Source organism: Bos indicus x Bos taurus, chromosome 3 (assembly GCF_003369695.1).
Source record: "Bos indicus x Bos taurus breed Angus x Brahman F1 hybrid chromosome 3, Bos_hybrid_MaternalHap_v2.0, whole genome shotgun sequence".
Lineage (NCBI taxonomy): Eukaryota > Metazoa > Chordata > Mammalia > Artiodactyla > Bovidae > Bos > Bos indicus x Bos taurus.
Window position 1 is genome coordinate 85,988,499 of NC_040078.1, and position 13,479 is coordinate 86,001,977.

The 13,479-nt window shown below is 42.3% G+C and overlaps 1 protein-coding gene across 5 annotated transcripts in view; it reads left to right on the top strand.

Annotated features, from left to right (window-relative positions):
• The window catches only part of LOC113889808 (cytochrome P450 2J2-like), a 75,840-nt gene that overhangs the window by 23,830 nt on the left and 38,531 nt on the right, over window positions 1-13,479 (top strand). For 3 of the 5 annotated variants that reach the window (XR_003510354.1, XM_027537087.1, XM_027537086.1), the window contains exons 7-8: window positions 4,372-4,559; window positions 10,688-10,826. Coding sequence is in view for 4 of the 5 variants with exons in the window: in XM_027537087.1 (XP_027392888.1) it covers window positions 4,372-4,559; window positions 10,688-10,826 (327 nt within the window). In the remaining variant the exon portion in view is untranslated. Of the gene's footprint in view, window positions 1-4,371; window positions 4,560-10,687; window positions 10,827-12,539; window positions 12,744-13,479 lie in introns of those variants that run through there. The other 2 variants (XM_027537088.1, XM_027537089.1) reach the window with 2 other exon arrangements.

Sequence of the window (13,479 nt, forward strand, 5' to 3'; positions counted from 1 at the left end):
ACCAACTCCCGGAGTTCACCCAGACTCACGTGCATCAAGTCAGTGATGCCATCCAGCCATCTCATCCTCTGTCATCCCCTTCTCCTCCTGCCCCCAATCCCTCCCAGCATCAGAGTCCTTTCCAATGAGTCAACTCTACGCATGAGCTGGCCAAAGTATTGGAGTTTCAGCTTTAGCATCATTCCTTCCAAGAAATCCCAGGGCTGATCTCCTTCAGAATGGACTGGTTGGATCTCCTTGCAGTCCAAGGGACTCTCAAGAATGTTCTCCAACACCACAGTTCAGAAGCATTAATTCTTCGGTGCTCAGCTTTCTTCACAGTCCAACTCTCACATCCATACATGACCACAGGAAAAACCATAGCCTTGACTAGATGAACCTTTGTTAGCAAAATAGTGTTGCTAACAACATTAGCTAATAATGTCTCTGCTTTTGAATATGCTATCTAGGTTGGTCATAACTTTCCTTCCAAGGAGTAAGCGTCTTTTAATTTCATGGCTGCAGTCACCATCTGCAGTGATTTTGGAGGCCAAAAATATAAAGTCTGACACTGTTTCCACTGTTTCCCCATCTATTTCCCATGAAGTGATGGGACCAGATGCCATAATCTTCGTTTTCTGAATGTTGAGCTTTAAACAAAGTTTTTCACTCTCCTCTTTCACTTTCATCAAGAGGCTCTTTAGTTCCTCTTCACTTTCTGCCACAAGGGTGGTGTCATCTGTATATCTGAGGTTATTGATATTTCTCCTGGCAATCTTGATTCCAGCCTGTGTTTCTTCCAGTCCAGCGTTTCTCATGATGTACTCTGCATATCAGTTAAATAAGCAGGGGGGACAATATATAGCCTTGACATACTCCTTTTCCTATTTGGAAGCAGTCTGTTGTTACATGTCCAGTTCTAACTGTTGCTTCCTGACCTGCATACAGATTTCTCAAGAAGCAGATAAGGTGGTCTGGTATTCCCATCTCTTTCAGAATTTTCCACTTTTTATTGTGATTCACACAGTCAAAGGCTTTGGCATAGTCAATAAAACAGAAGTAGATGTTTTTCTGAAACTCCCTTGCTTTTTCCATGATCCAGCAGATGTTGGCAATTTGATCTCTGGTTCCTCTGCCTTTTCTAAAACCAGCTTGAACATCAGGAAGTTCACGGTTCACATATTGCTGAAGCCTGGCTTGGAGAATTTTGAGCATTACTTTACTAGCGTGTGAGATGAGTGCAATTGCGTGGTAGTTTGAGCATTCTTTGGCATTGCCTTTCTTTGGGATTGGAATGAAAACTGACCTTTTCCAGTCCTATGGCCACTGCTGAGTTTTCCAAATTTGCTGGCATGTTGAGTGCAGCACTTTCACAGCATCATCTTTCAGGATTTGAAATAGCTCAACTGGAATTCCATCACCTCCACTACCTTTGTTCGTAGTGATGCCTTCTAAGGCCCACTTGACTTCACGTTCCAGGATGTCTGGCTCTAGGTCAATGATCACACCATTGTGATTATCTGGGTCGTGAAGATCTTTTTTGTACAGTTCTTCTGTGTATTCTTGCCATCTCTTCTTAATATCTTCTGCTTCTGTTAGGTCCATACCATTTCTGTCCTTTATCGAGCCCATCTTTGCATGAAATGTTCCCTTAGTATCTCTAATTTTCTTGAAGAGATCTCTAGTCTTCCCCATTCTGTTGTTTTCCTCTATTTCTTTGCATTGATCGCTGAAGAAGGCTTTCTTATCTTTTCGTGCTATTCTTTGGAACTCTGCATTCAGATGCTTATATCTTTCCTTTTCTCCTTTGCTTTTCGCTTCTCTTCTTTTCACAGCTATTTGTAAGGCCTCCCCAGACAGCCATTTTGCTTTTTTGCATTTCTTTTCCATGGGGATGGTCTTGATCCCTGTTTCCTGTACAATGTCACGAACTTCATTCCATAGTTCATCAGGCACTCTATCTATCAGATCTAGGCCCTTAAATCTATTTCTCACTTCCACTGTATAATCATAAGGGATTTGATTTAGGTCATACCTGAATGGTCTAGTGGTTTTCCCCACTTTCTTCAATTTAAGCTGAATTTGGCAATAAGGAGTTCATGATCTGAGCCACAGTCAGCTCCTGGTCTTGTTTTTGCTGACTGTGTAGAGCTTCTCCATATTTGGCTGCAAAGAATATAATCAATCTGATTTTGGTGTTGACCATCTGGTGATGTCCATGTATAGAGTCTTCTCTTGTGTTGTTGGAAGAGGGTGTTTGTTATGACCAGTGCAATTTTCTTGACAAAACTCTATTAGTCTTTGCCCTGCTTCATTCTGTATTCCAAGGCCAAATTTTCCTGTTACTCCAGGTGTTTCTTGACTTCCTACTTTTGCATTCCAGTCCCCTTTAATGAAAAGGATGTCTTTTTTTTGGTGTTAGTTCTAAAAGATCTTGTAGGTCTTCATAGAACCGTTCAACTTCGGCTTTTTCAGCATTGCTGATTGGGGCATAGACTTGGATTACTGTGATATTGAATGGTTTGCCTTGGAAATGAACAGAGATCATTCTGTGGTTTTTGAGATTGCATCCAAGTACTGCATTTCAGACTCTTTTGTTGACCATGATGGCCACTCCATTTCTTCTGAGGGATTCCTGCCACAGTAGTAGATATAATGGTCATCTGAGTTAAATTCACCCATTCCAGTCCATTTCAGTTCGCTGGTTCCTAGAATGTCGACATTCACTCTTGCCATCTCTTGTTTGACCACTTCCAATTTGCCTTGATTCATGGACCTGACATTCCAGGTTCCTATGCAATATTGCTCTTTACAGCATCGGACCTTGCTTCTATCACCAGTCACCTTAGATGTAATAAAAGTGGATACAACCCAAGTGTCTATCAGTGGATGAGTGGATAAGCAAAATGTGGAATGCAATGAAATATCTGTCCTTAAAAATGAAGCATTTTGACACATGCTACATGGTGAACCTTAAGGACATTATGCTAAACTCAGTAATCCAATCAAAACGAACAAACTACATGATTCTGTTTATCTGAGGTATCTGGAACAGTTAACTCATAGAAAGTGAAAGTAAAATGGTGGTTGTTAGACACCATGGTTAGAGCCTGGAGTTAGTGCAAATGGGAGTTCTGGTTCAGTGAGAATAGTTTTGGTTTTGCAAGACAAAAATTTCTGGAGATTGGTTGTACAACGATGTGAATATACTTAACATTATTAAACCACACACTTTAAAGTGGCTAAGATAAGTAAGTTATATATTATGTGTATTTTACCACAATTTAAAACGTTTCTAAATGTTCAGTAAAAAAAGAGAGTTTATTTTTCTCTCAATTCAGAGACTCTAAGCTAGACTCTGCAGAACCCTTTGGGTCTAAACTGCTTCCCGTGTGTTGCTCTGTTGTATCTAGAATGGCACCCTTGCTGGGACTCACAGATGGCTCACCTCTATGGCTGCCTTTCCACCAGCAGGAAGGGGAGGAGCAGGAACCACATGCCTTTCCTTTTAGGGCATGTTTCAAGTATTAAACATTCCCTCTACTTACACTCTCTTGGCCAGAACTTAGTCACAAGGGGATCTAGGAAATGTAGTCTTTAGCTGAGGGACCAGGTATCCAGATCAAATATTTATTATTGTTTAAAAAGAGGAAAACAAATATTGGGGCATAGTTAACAGGGTTTTGTTGTTGTTGGATACTTCCCTAAATCAGTTCATGCAAATCTAAAAATTGCTAAAGATGAAACTTGATTCATCCTCACTAATAAGAAGAGGAACCAGAGGCTCAAAGAGCTCCAGGAACTCGCAGCAGGACTAGTATTGAGCAAGAATTTGCCACCAGGTTTGTCTCACACCAGGGCTCACTTCCCACTCACATACCTCCCTGAGGAGGTTGTCCAGAGACCCTACTATAGCTTTAGTCATTTTGTTATTGTTTTTCAATCGTTGAGCCGTGTCCAAGTCTTTGCAACCCATAGATTGTAGCACACCAGGCTTCCCTGTCCCTCACTATTACTGGAATTTGCTCAAACTCACTTCCATTGAGTCAGTGATGCCATCTAACCATCTCATCCTCTGTCGCTCACTTCTCTTCCTGCCCTCAATCTTTCCCAGCATCAGGGTCTTTTCTGTGAGTCAGCTCTTTGCATCAAGTGGCCAAAAGATTTGAGCTTAAGCATCAGTCTTTCCAATGAATATTCAGGGTTGATTTCATCCAGCCCAGCATTTCGCATAATGTACTCTGAATATAAGTTAAATAAGGAGGGTGATGCTATATAGCCTTGATGTACTCCTTTAGCATTTTTGATCCTGGTTATTCCATTCCTTAGCTTAACTGGCCTCTAGGAAAGTTATAGAAAAATAGAATGATGAAATCTCCTGTACTTTTCCAGAGAAAGTCCAAGCTGAAATTGATAAGGTGCTTGACGAGTCACAACAACCAAGCATGGCCGCTCGCGAGTCCATGCCCTACACCAACGCTGTCATCCACGAGGTGCAGAGAATGGGGAACATCCTCCCTCTGAACGTGCCCCGGGAGGTGACAGTGGACACTGTCCTGGCTGGATACCACCTGCCCAAGGTAATTAGGGGCTCACACCAACAGCCTCAGATCTCCAAGCTCATATCTGTAAACGGTGGGAATATCTCAATTGGAAAAGCATTCTTATCCTAGAGAGTTACTTACATGGGAAGAGAAATATATTATGCCTGATGAAATACTAGTTTTGTTCCCTAAGTGTGAGCTTAGAAAGTTAGTTCAACTGGATGTTAACAGGTGTTTTAGAGGAGGGGGGGGATTCTTAAGTCAGCTGTGGTTAGGCAAAACCAGGCTTTTCTTTGCTATGAGGTTTCTCAGTGTTTTACTGTGTGATGTGAGTGGTAAATCTACATGGGGATACAGAAGGCAGCAGTTCTCAGTCTCAGACTTTGTCACGAGGTCCTTTCTTTTGCCTTGGGAGTGCTTCTCACAAGATAGAGACCTACTGGACTTATTTTAGATAATTGTGCTTTGCAGTGCTGGAATGTTGAAAAATGAGGGACTTTTGAGACCACCTGAACCAACATCACATTCATTCTGGTGTTTCTAACATACTATCCCCACAGGTGTTTTTCTATCCTTGACTTACAGACCCTTGATGGGACTGCCTCACAAGGGAAAGCAATCCAAGTATGTGCAGTATTAAATATCAGAATAGGAGAGAAAGGAGGAACCAATGCTTTTTAAGCAGTGGTTATGTACTTCGGACTATATATGTTATTTCAAAATGTCTGAATCAGTCCTTAGAATAATTCCATTCTCTCATTTTATAAATCTGAAAGCCAGGGCTTGGAGAGTAATCTTGCATAAGATCTCTCAGCTACAGAGACAGGAGTTGGGTTCCAGAAACGGAATTGTTCTGATTCCCAGGCTCATCTTTTGTTGTACTACACCATGTTCTCTCCACAGGAGTTGCTTTCCTTTGATTTTAAAAGAGTCTCCCTGAAATATTTCTCAGTGGGTCCCCATTAAATTCCCTGTCCTCCCAAAGGAAATTCTGCTCTCACTCAGCGCACCACCCTGAGGATCTCAGATGACAGCTCTCCTGTGCCCTGTAGTGTCCTCTCTGCACACTGCACATTTACAGTTCCCTTTCTCACAACTTTCGTGAGCCTCTGTGGATCCATTCTGCTGCTGCTGCTGCTGCTAAGTTGCTTCAGTCGTGTCCGATTCTGTGCGACCCCATAGACAGCAGCCCACCAGGCTCCCCCGTCCCTGGGGTTCTCCAGGCAAGAACACTGGAGTGGGTTGCCATTTCCTTCTCCAATGCATGAAAGTGAAAAGTGAAAGTGAAGCCACTCAACCGTGTCCAACGCCCAGCGACCCCATGGACTGCAGCCCACCAGGCTCCTCCATCCATGGGATTTTCCAGGCAAGAGTACTGGAGTGGGGTGCCACTGTCATTCTAGTTTGTCTAAATTGCTCTGTGTACACACACAGAGTTGTACACAGAGTTGTACCTGGGGACAATCTCAAGGCAAAGCCAGAGGAAATTCTGCATTGTCCACCCCTTAGTCACCAGCCGAGCAGAACCAGGAATAGCAGCTATTCCTGCAATGATTGTTTTACTATATTAGTTTGGTGCAAATATAATTGCTGTTTTGGACTGTGAATTTTAAATCATTGCAACTAGGCTTTAAGAAAAGGCAGAGGAACCAGAGATCAAATTGCCAACATCCACTGGCTCATCGAAAAAGCAAGAGAGTTCCAGGTAAACATCTGTTTCTGCTTTATTGACTATGACAAAGCCTTTGACTGTGTAGATCACAATAAACTGTGGAAAATTCTGAAAGAGACGGGAATCCCAGACCACCTGATCTGCCTCTTGAGAAATCTGTATGCAGGTCAGGAAGCAACAGTTAGAACTGGACATGGAACAGACTTTTTCCAAATAGGAAAAGGAGTACGTCAAGGCTGTGTATCATCACCCTGCTTATTTAACTTATATGCAGAGTACATCATGAGAAACGCTGGGCTGGATGAAGCACAAACTGGAATCAAGATTTCCAGAGAAATATCAATAACCTCAGACATGCAGATAATACCACCCTTATGGCAGAAAGTGAAGAAGAACTAAAGAGCCTCTTGATGAAAGTGAAAGAGAGTGAAAAAATAGGCTTAAAACTCAACATTCAAAAAACAAAGATCATGGCATCCCGTCCCATCACTTCATGGCAAATAGATGGAGAAACAGTGGAAACAGTGGCAGACTTTATTTTTGGGGGCGCCAAAATCACTGCAGTTGGTGATTGCAGCCATGAAATTAAAAGACACTTATTCCTTGGAAGAAAAGTTATGACCAACCTACATAGCATATCAAAAAGCAGAGACTTTACTTTGCCAACAAAGGTCTGTGTAGTCAAGGCTATGGTTTTTCCAGTAGTCATGTATGGATATGAGAGTTGGACTATAAAGCTCTGCACCGAAGAATTGATGCTTTTGAACTGTGATGTTGGAGAAGACTCTTGAGAGTCCCTTGGACTGCAAGGGGACCCAACCAGTCTATCCTAAAGGAAATCAGTCCTGAATATTCATTGGAAAGACTGATGTTGAAGCTGAAACTCTAATACTTTGCCCACCTGATGCGAAGAACTGACTCATTTAAAAAGACCCTGATGTTGGGAAAGATTGAAGGCGGGAGGAGAAGGGGATGACAGGATGAGATGGTTGGAAGGCATCACTGACTCAATGGACATGAGTTTGGGTAAACTCCGGGAGTTGGTGATGGACAGGGAGGCCAGGCATGCTGCAGTCCATGGGGTCACAAAGAGTTGGACACGACTGAGTGAATGAACTGAATTGAAGTGAACTAGGCTCAAACACATCTTTATTAATCAAAGTAGGAACCATTACAATCAACACATTTTTGCCAGTGAGAAATAAGTTTGCTTATTCTTGTAGTGTAAAAAATCTGTCCTTCAGGACTCTTGGCAAGCATTTTCTGCCTCTTACTGATTATGGAAGCATTTTCCTTGCAAAAAGTTATCAAGATGCTTGAGTAAGTGGTAATTGGTTGGCTACTGAGGTCGGGTGAATATGGTGGATGAGGCAAAACTCTGTAGCCCAATTCATTCAACTTTTTTTTAATATAAATTTATTTTAATTGGAGGTTAATTACTTTACAATATTGTATTGGTTTTGCCATACATCAACAAGAATCTGCCACAGGTATACACGTGTTCCCCATCCTGAACCCCCCTCCCTCCTGCCTCCCCCTACCATCCCTCTGGGTCGTCTCAACTTTTGAAGTATGCAACATGCAGTCAGTTGTTGTCATGGAGAAGAATTGGGCCCATTCTGTTGACTAATCCCAGCTGCAGACATTGCAGTTTTCGGTGCATCTAATTGATTCGCTGAGCATGCTTTTCAAATGTAATGGTTTAGCTGGAATTCATAAGGCTGTAGTGGATCAGACCAGCAGCAGACCACCAAACAGTGACTGACCTTTTTTTGGTGCAAGTTTGGCTTTGGGAAATGCTTTAGAGCTTCTTCTAGATTCAGCCACTGAGCTGGTCATCACGTGTTGTCATATAAAACCCACTTTTTGTTGCATATCACCATTCAATCGAGAAATGGTTCTTTGTTGTGTAGAGTAAGCAAAGATGACACTTCAAAATGATGATTTTTTTTAAATTTGCGGTCTACTCGTGAGGTACCTACTTATTGAGCTTTTCACCTTTCCAATTTGCTTCAAATGCCAAGTGACCATAGAATGGTTGACACTGAGTTCTTCAGCAACTTCTCTGATAGTTGTAAAAGGATCAGCTTTGATGATTGCTCTCCAACAGTCGTCTATTTCCAATGGCCAGCCACTATACTCCTCATCTTCAAGACTCTCTCTCATCTCCCTTGCAAAACTTCTTGAACCACCACTGCACTGTGTATTCATTAGCAGTTCCTGGACCAAATGTGTTGTTGATGCTGCAAGTTGTCTCTGCTGCTTTATGACCCATTCTGACCTATAAGAAAATTGCTCACTTGCTTTTTGTCTAACATTATTTCCATAGTCTAAAATAAATATAAAATACACAGCAAGTAATAAGTCATTAGCAAAAAAAAACATAAAGCAAGAAATGTGCATGAAAACGATGTATAACATAACCACATTTAAGAATGTATTCCAGTATCGAAGGGCGAAATTCAGTAGTGCAAAACCACAATTACTTTTGTACCAACCTAATATTTTCTTGCTAATTGATCATTTGTGGTTGAAGGCTGGTGGTGGTGGTTTAGTTGCTAAGTTGTATTTGACTCTTGCTGAGGTCTATATTATTTCTCAAGTGATCTTTGCATTTTTATAGCAATTCATTTAACTCCAGGAAACCACCCCAGATCAGTAGACTTGCTCTGACATTGATTGTTAATGTTGACTTAAAAAACCATCCTGGGAATTAAAGTATCCCGTTGGCTTTGTTGTAGAGGCTAGGGGTCATAACTTTGATGTCAAATGTCCTAATTCAAATCATTTTTCTACCTCCTTCCACCCTGTGACTCTGGGCATCTTATTCCACCTCTCAGAGCTTTAAAATCTTTATCTGTGAGAATGCATTTAAATCCATCTCACAGATGAACATGTAATGAGGTCATGCATGTAGAATATTTAACCTTGTGCTTACTATAGAAAGTTCTCAAAATAGCACTTATTATTCTTTATTAATTCATCAGATGTTCATTAAGCACCTAAAATGTTTAGACCTCAGAGAACAACTCAGAGGAAAATAATCATGCAAGTTTATAAGTACAGCTGTGGTAACTATCTAAAGGAGAAAAATCACTGGTTTCTAGGAAGATGCAGGCTGGCTGCAATGAGGAGTGGGAGCAGGAGCAGGCAGAGAGGACTTCCCAAAAGAAGTGATGTTTGAGCAGAGGATTAAAGGATGGTTAAGAGTTAACTCATTGACAAAAGGAGAAGGAAGGACATTCCAGGCAAACGTGAACAGCATGTAAAAAGGCACAGAAATGAGTGGGGAAATGTGGCATGTCTGAGAAACTGAAAGAAGCTTGATGTAGTGGGAGTGCAGGCAGGAGGGTGACTCAGACAGGGAGCAGGTGATGTGTCCTTCATCTAAGAGTGATGGGAGTTATTGAAGGGTATCTATCATGTTCCAGGTGTGGTGGGTAGATAGGAGTGGAATGACTAAATCTTATTCAGAGCGAATTCTGCTTTCATCATGTGGAGCACACTGAAGGGGAAAAGAGAATATGGGCATCGGATCAGATCAGATCAGTCACTCAGTCGTGTCTGACTCTTTTCGACCCCATGAATCGCAGCACGCCAGGCCTCCCTGTCCATCACCAGCACAGGCAGGGCTATTAGGCAGTGGATTTTCCACTCCAGCACTCTTGCCTGGAAAATCCCATGGGCAGAGGAGCCTGGTAGGCTGCAGTCTATGAGGTCACTAAGAGTCGGACACGACTGAGCGACTTCACTTTCACTTTTCACTTTCATGCATTGGAGAAGGAAATGGCAACCCACTCCAGTGTTCTTGCCTGGAGAATCCCAGGGACAGGGGAGCCTGGTGGGCTACCGTCTATGGGGTCCCACAGAGTCGGACACGACTGAAGCGACTTAGCAGCAGCAGCAGCAGCCAAGCGAGGCGGTAGCCTGAATCAGGTGGCAGTAGTGGACACAAAATGGAATAACAGGATCAAGAGAAATTTCAAGTAAAATTGACCAAAAGAAGGACTGGTTGAAGGAAGAATGGGGGAAAGGAAGGCACTAAGGAAGACACCTTGGTTTCTTGCTCTGTATCTGGAAGAACAGCGGTTCCTTTTGCTGGGTAACCTCATTCTATTCTTAAACCCTCTGTAGAACAGACTAGACATTGGAAGGAAGCAAATAAGAGATGTCTCACTATTCTCTTTATTGATGCATATGTGTTCCCTCCTGAGTTCTACACTGACAAGTCCCTGCAGAGATCTATTCTGCACTAAGAGCAGTCACACTTCCCTGGTCAAATTCCCAGCAGACAATTCCAGTCCATCGCTATAAGCTGTCCCATGGCAAAGAGCCGGTCCTAGGGGCTGGCCTCAGAAGGTGGTGGGTCAGGGAGGCTGAGGGAGCTGAGGGAGCTGTCAGCCTTGATGTGGAGTCCTGGGGGACTGCCACCCCTCTGCACACGTATGTTGTGTGGGTCAATCCCTGCCTGAGTCTCTTCTGCCTTCTCCAGGGTACCATGGTGCTGACCAACCTGACTGCACTGCACAGGGACCCCGCAGAGTGGGCCACCCCTGACACATTCAATCCGGAGCATTTTCTAGAGAATGGACAGTTTAAGAAAAGGGAAGCCTTTCTGCCTTTTTCAATAGGTGAGTAGCGAGAAATATGAATGTGGGAACCCAGAGTCCCTCTTGCAGCCTTTCCCTCCTCTTCTCCCTGGTGTTTTGCTTTAGTTGGCATGTCTCCAGGTTCAACAGGAAAATAAAAACTCAGCCTAAAAGTTGAGAATTTTTATTCAGGGCATTACAGAAGACTATATCCTAGGAAGGTGGCTTCTCAGATAGCTCTTGGGGACTGTTTCCAAAAGGTAGGGAAAGAACCAGGGTATGTAGGAGTTCTTGCTGGAAAAGAGAAAAAATAAACATGTAATCAAACATCATAAGATTTTGCTAGTCACACACACAAAAAAAAGACCAGACATTTCAAGTTAATGATTTTAGTGTCTTTCTTTTTATGGGAAGATGCAAGAGTCTGGGCTCAGTGAAATTATTCCTTTCAGTTCAGTTCAGTTCAGTTGCTCAGTCATGTCCAACTCTTTTCGACCCCATGAATCACAGCACACCAGGCCTCCCTGTCCATCACCAACTCCTGGAGTTCACCCAGACTCATGTCCATCGAGTCGGTGATGCCATCCAGCCATCTCGTCCTCTGTCTTCCCCTTCTCCTCCTGCCCCCAATCCCTCCCAGCATCAGAGTCTTTCCCAATGAGTCAACTCTTCACATGAGGTGGCCAAAGTACTGGAGTTTCAGCTTTAGCATCAGTCCTTTACGTGCATCCTAATACTCTAGAGCCAGTACCCTCTTTTTTTCCATCCTGAATTCCACTGAGAGCACAGCGCTGGGGGCAGCTTCAGTGACTGATGGCTTTGTGGAGGGCAGCATTCATTGTTTACCAGAATGTCAGGCAACAGTGTTCAGTCCACACCATGGAGTCCCCTCCAGAGTGACTCTCTCTCGCTGTTGGTTACACCTCAGGAGTCCCTGGGTGGAGCATCACCAGGACTCATGCCTTTACTTCCTAAGCCCTTGCTTGACTCTGATGGAGATTTCAGGTTCACGTTGTGCTGGCCCCAGAATGCTGAAACAAGAGCTCAGACCCTTCCTGTCGTGCAGAGAGAAGATTGAATACTTGCCTTCCTTACAGAGTTTTAAATGTTCAAAGATCTTTTTAGGGCAATCCATTCACACAGAACTAGAGTCAGTTGCTAGGAGAGGATGGAGAAGGGGCACGGAAAGGGGCTACTTGCTTTATGGGCATCACAAGTGATGCCTGTGACTCTAAGTGCCGCAGGCTTAACTGATCGGGATTCTACTCTGTCACTGGTGCGTAAGAAGTCCTTTTACTGTTTTAAATTCTAATGACTCCTTAAATAACTAGTCAATACATTTACATGGTATACAATTTGAAAGGTATGAAAGAAGGTGCAGTGAAACCCCCCGGGTTTCTAAGCCAGCCAGTTCCAAAAGAGTATATTAATTTAAAACATTGTAAAATGAGTGAGAAAAATTTTAGTATATTTCACATATTAAGTTAGGTATGTTGCAGAGATCATTTCAACTAAATTTCCAATTTCTTAATTCTGTAAGTATTTCCTGGGCATCTATTATGTATCAGACATTCAGCCCTGAGGATATGATAATGAATGAAGTAAAAAAAAAAAAAAAAATCTCTTAAAAATGTGTGTTCCAATTCTGTAAAGCAAGTATCCTTCAATTAAAAAAATAAATTTAATTGTCATAAAAAGTGAAAAAGCATGTGTTCTAGTGTAACCTTATTACAAAATTCTGTTCACCACCTTTAGGGATATGGAAGGAAACCCGGGCTTAGCAGGGTCGACTACTGTGCCTGCAGTCATGAAAAAGGTCACAAGACAGAGCTGGAACTCAGTGTTGACCACGTTTATCAAATACTAAAGCCTGCGTTCTTCCTAGCAGCGTCTCCCTCCAAAACAGTAACTAAGCATTACAATGGGTTGGCACTCTGGAGTTTATAGTAGTTTTCTTATCACTGATTTAAATTAAATATAGATTGATCTTCTACAACAGTATTATTTTGCTGATCATGCCACAAAGGCATAGAGAGGGAGGGACTGGAATTTGACCCCATGTAGAAGTGATGCAAAGCCCAGGCTTTCCTGATGTAGGACACTGTCCTGCGTGTATCTGAACTGATTCTGATCAGATCTTCTGTGTCTTTCTTCCTCTGGTTCTGTACCACCTTTACACTGGACAAGTCACTTCCTAACATGAAAGCAGACATGAGATGTAGAAACACCTTTCGATCTTCCTGTCTGTAAGAGCTTCATGTTTCCTATTACAAGACAGAGTTTCACATGTGTATTTTAAGTATTTTAATCATTCTTGACTCACAGTTTTTTTTTTTTTTTTGCTATTGAGAGTTATAATATGATATGAATTTGATGAATCTTAAAATGGAAAGGCTTTAAGTGGGCAAGTGGATTACATTTTAACTATGCAAGAAGGAGCACTAGATGAGAAACTTGAGTCTAGGCCCCATTCTGATGATTCTTTGGGCTCAAGATCTTGAATAAGAAACAATTCTCTCTTATTCTTAGTTTCCTTACATTAAGAGATGAGATACTGATCCATTGCCTAACTATTAATAACTGGGCTGCTGTGAGGATTAAATGAGATAATTTCCTTGTAACTGAAGCCTATAATTAAAAGGGTAATTTCTTATTCAAGATCTTGAGCCCAAAGAATTGTCAGAATGGGGCCTAG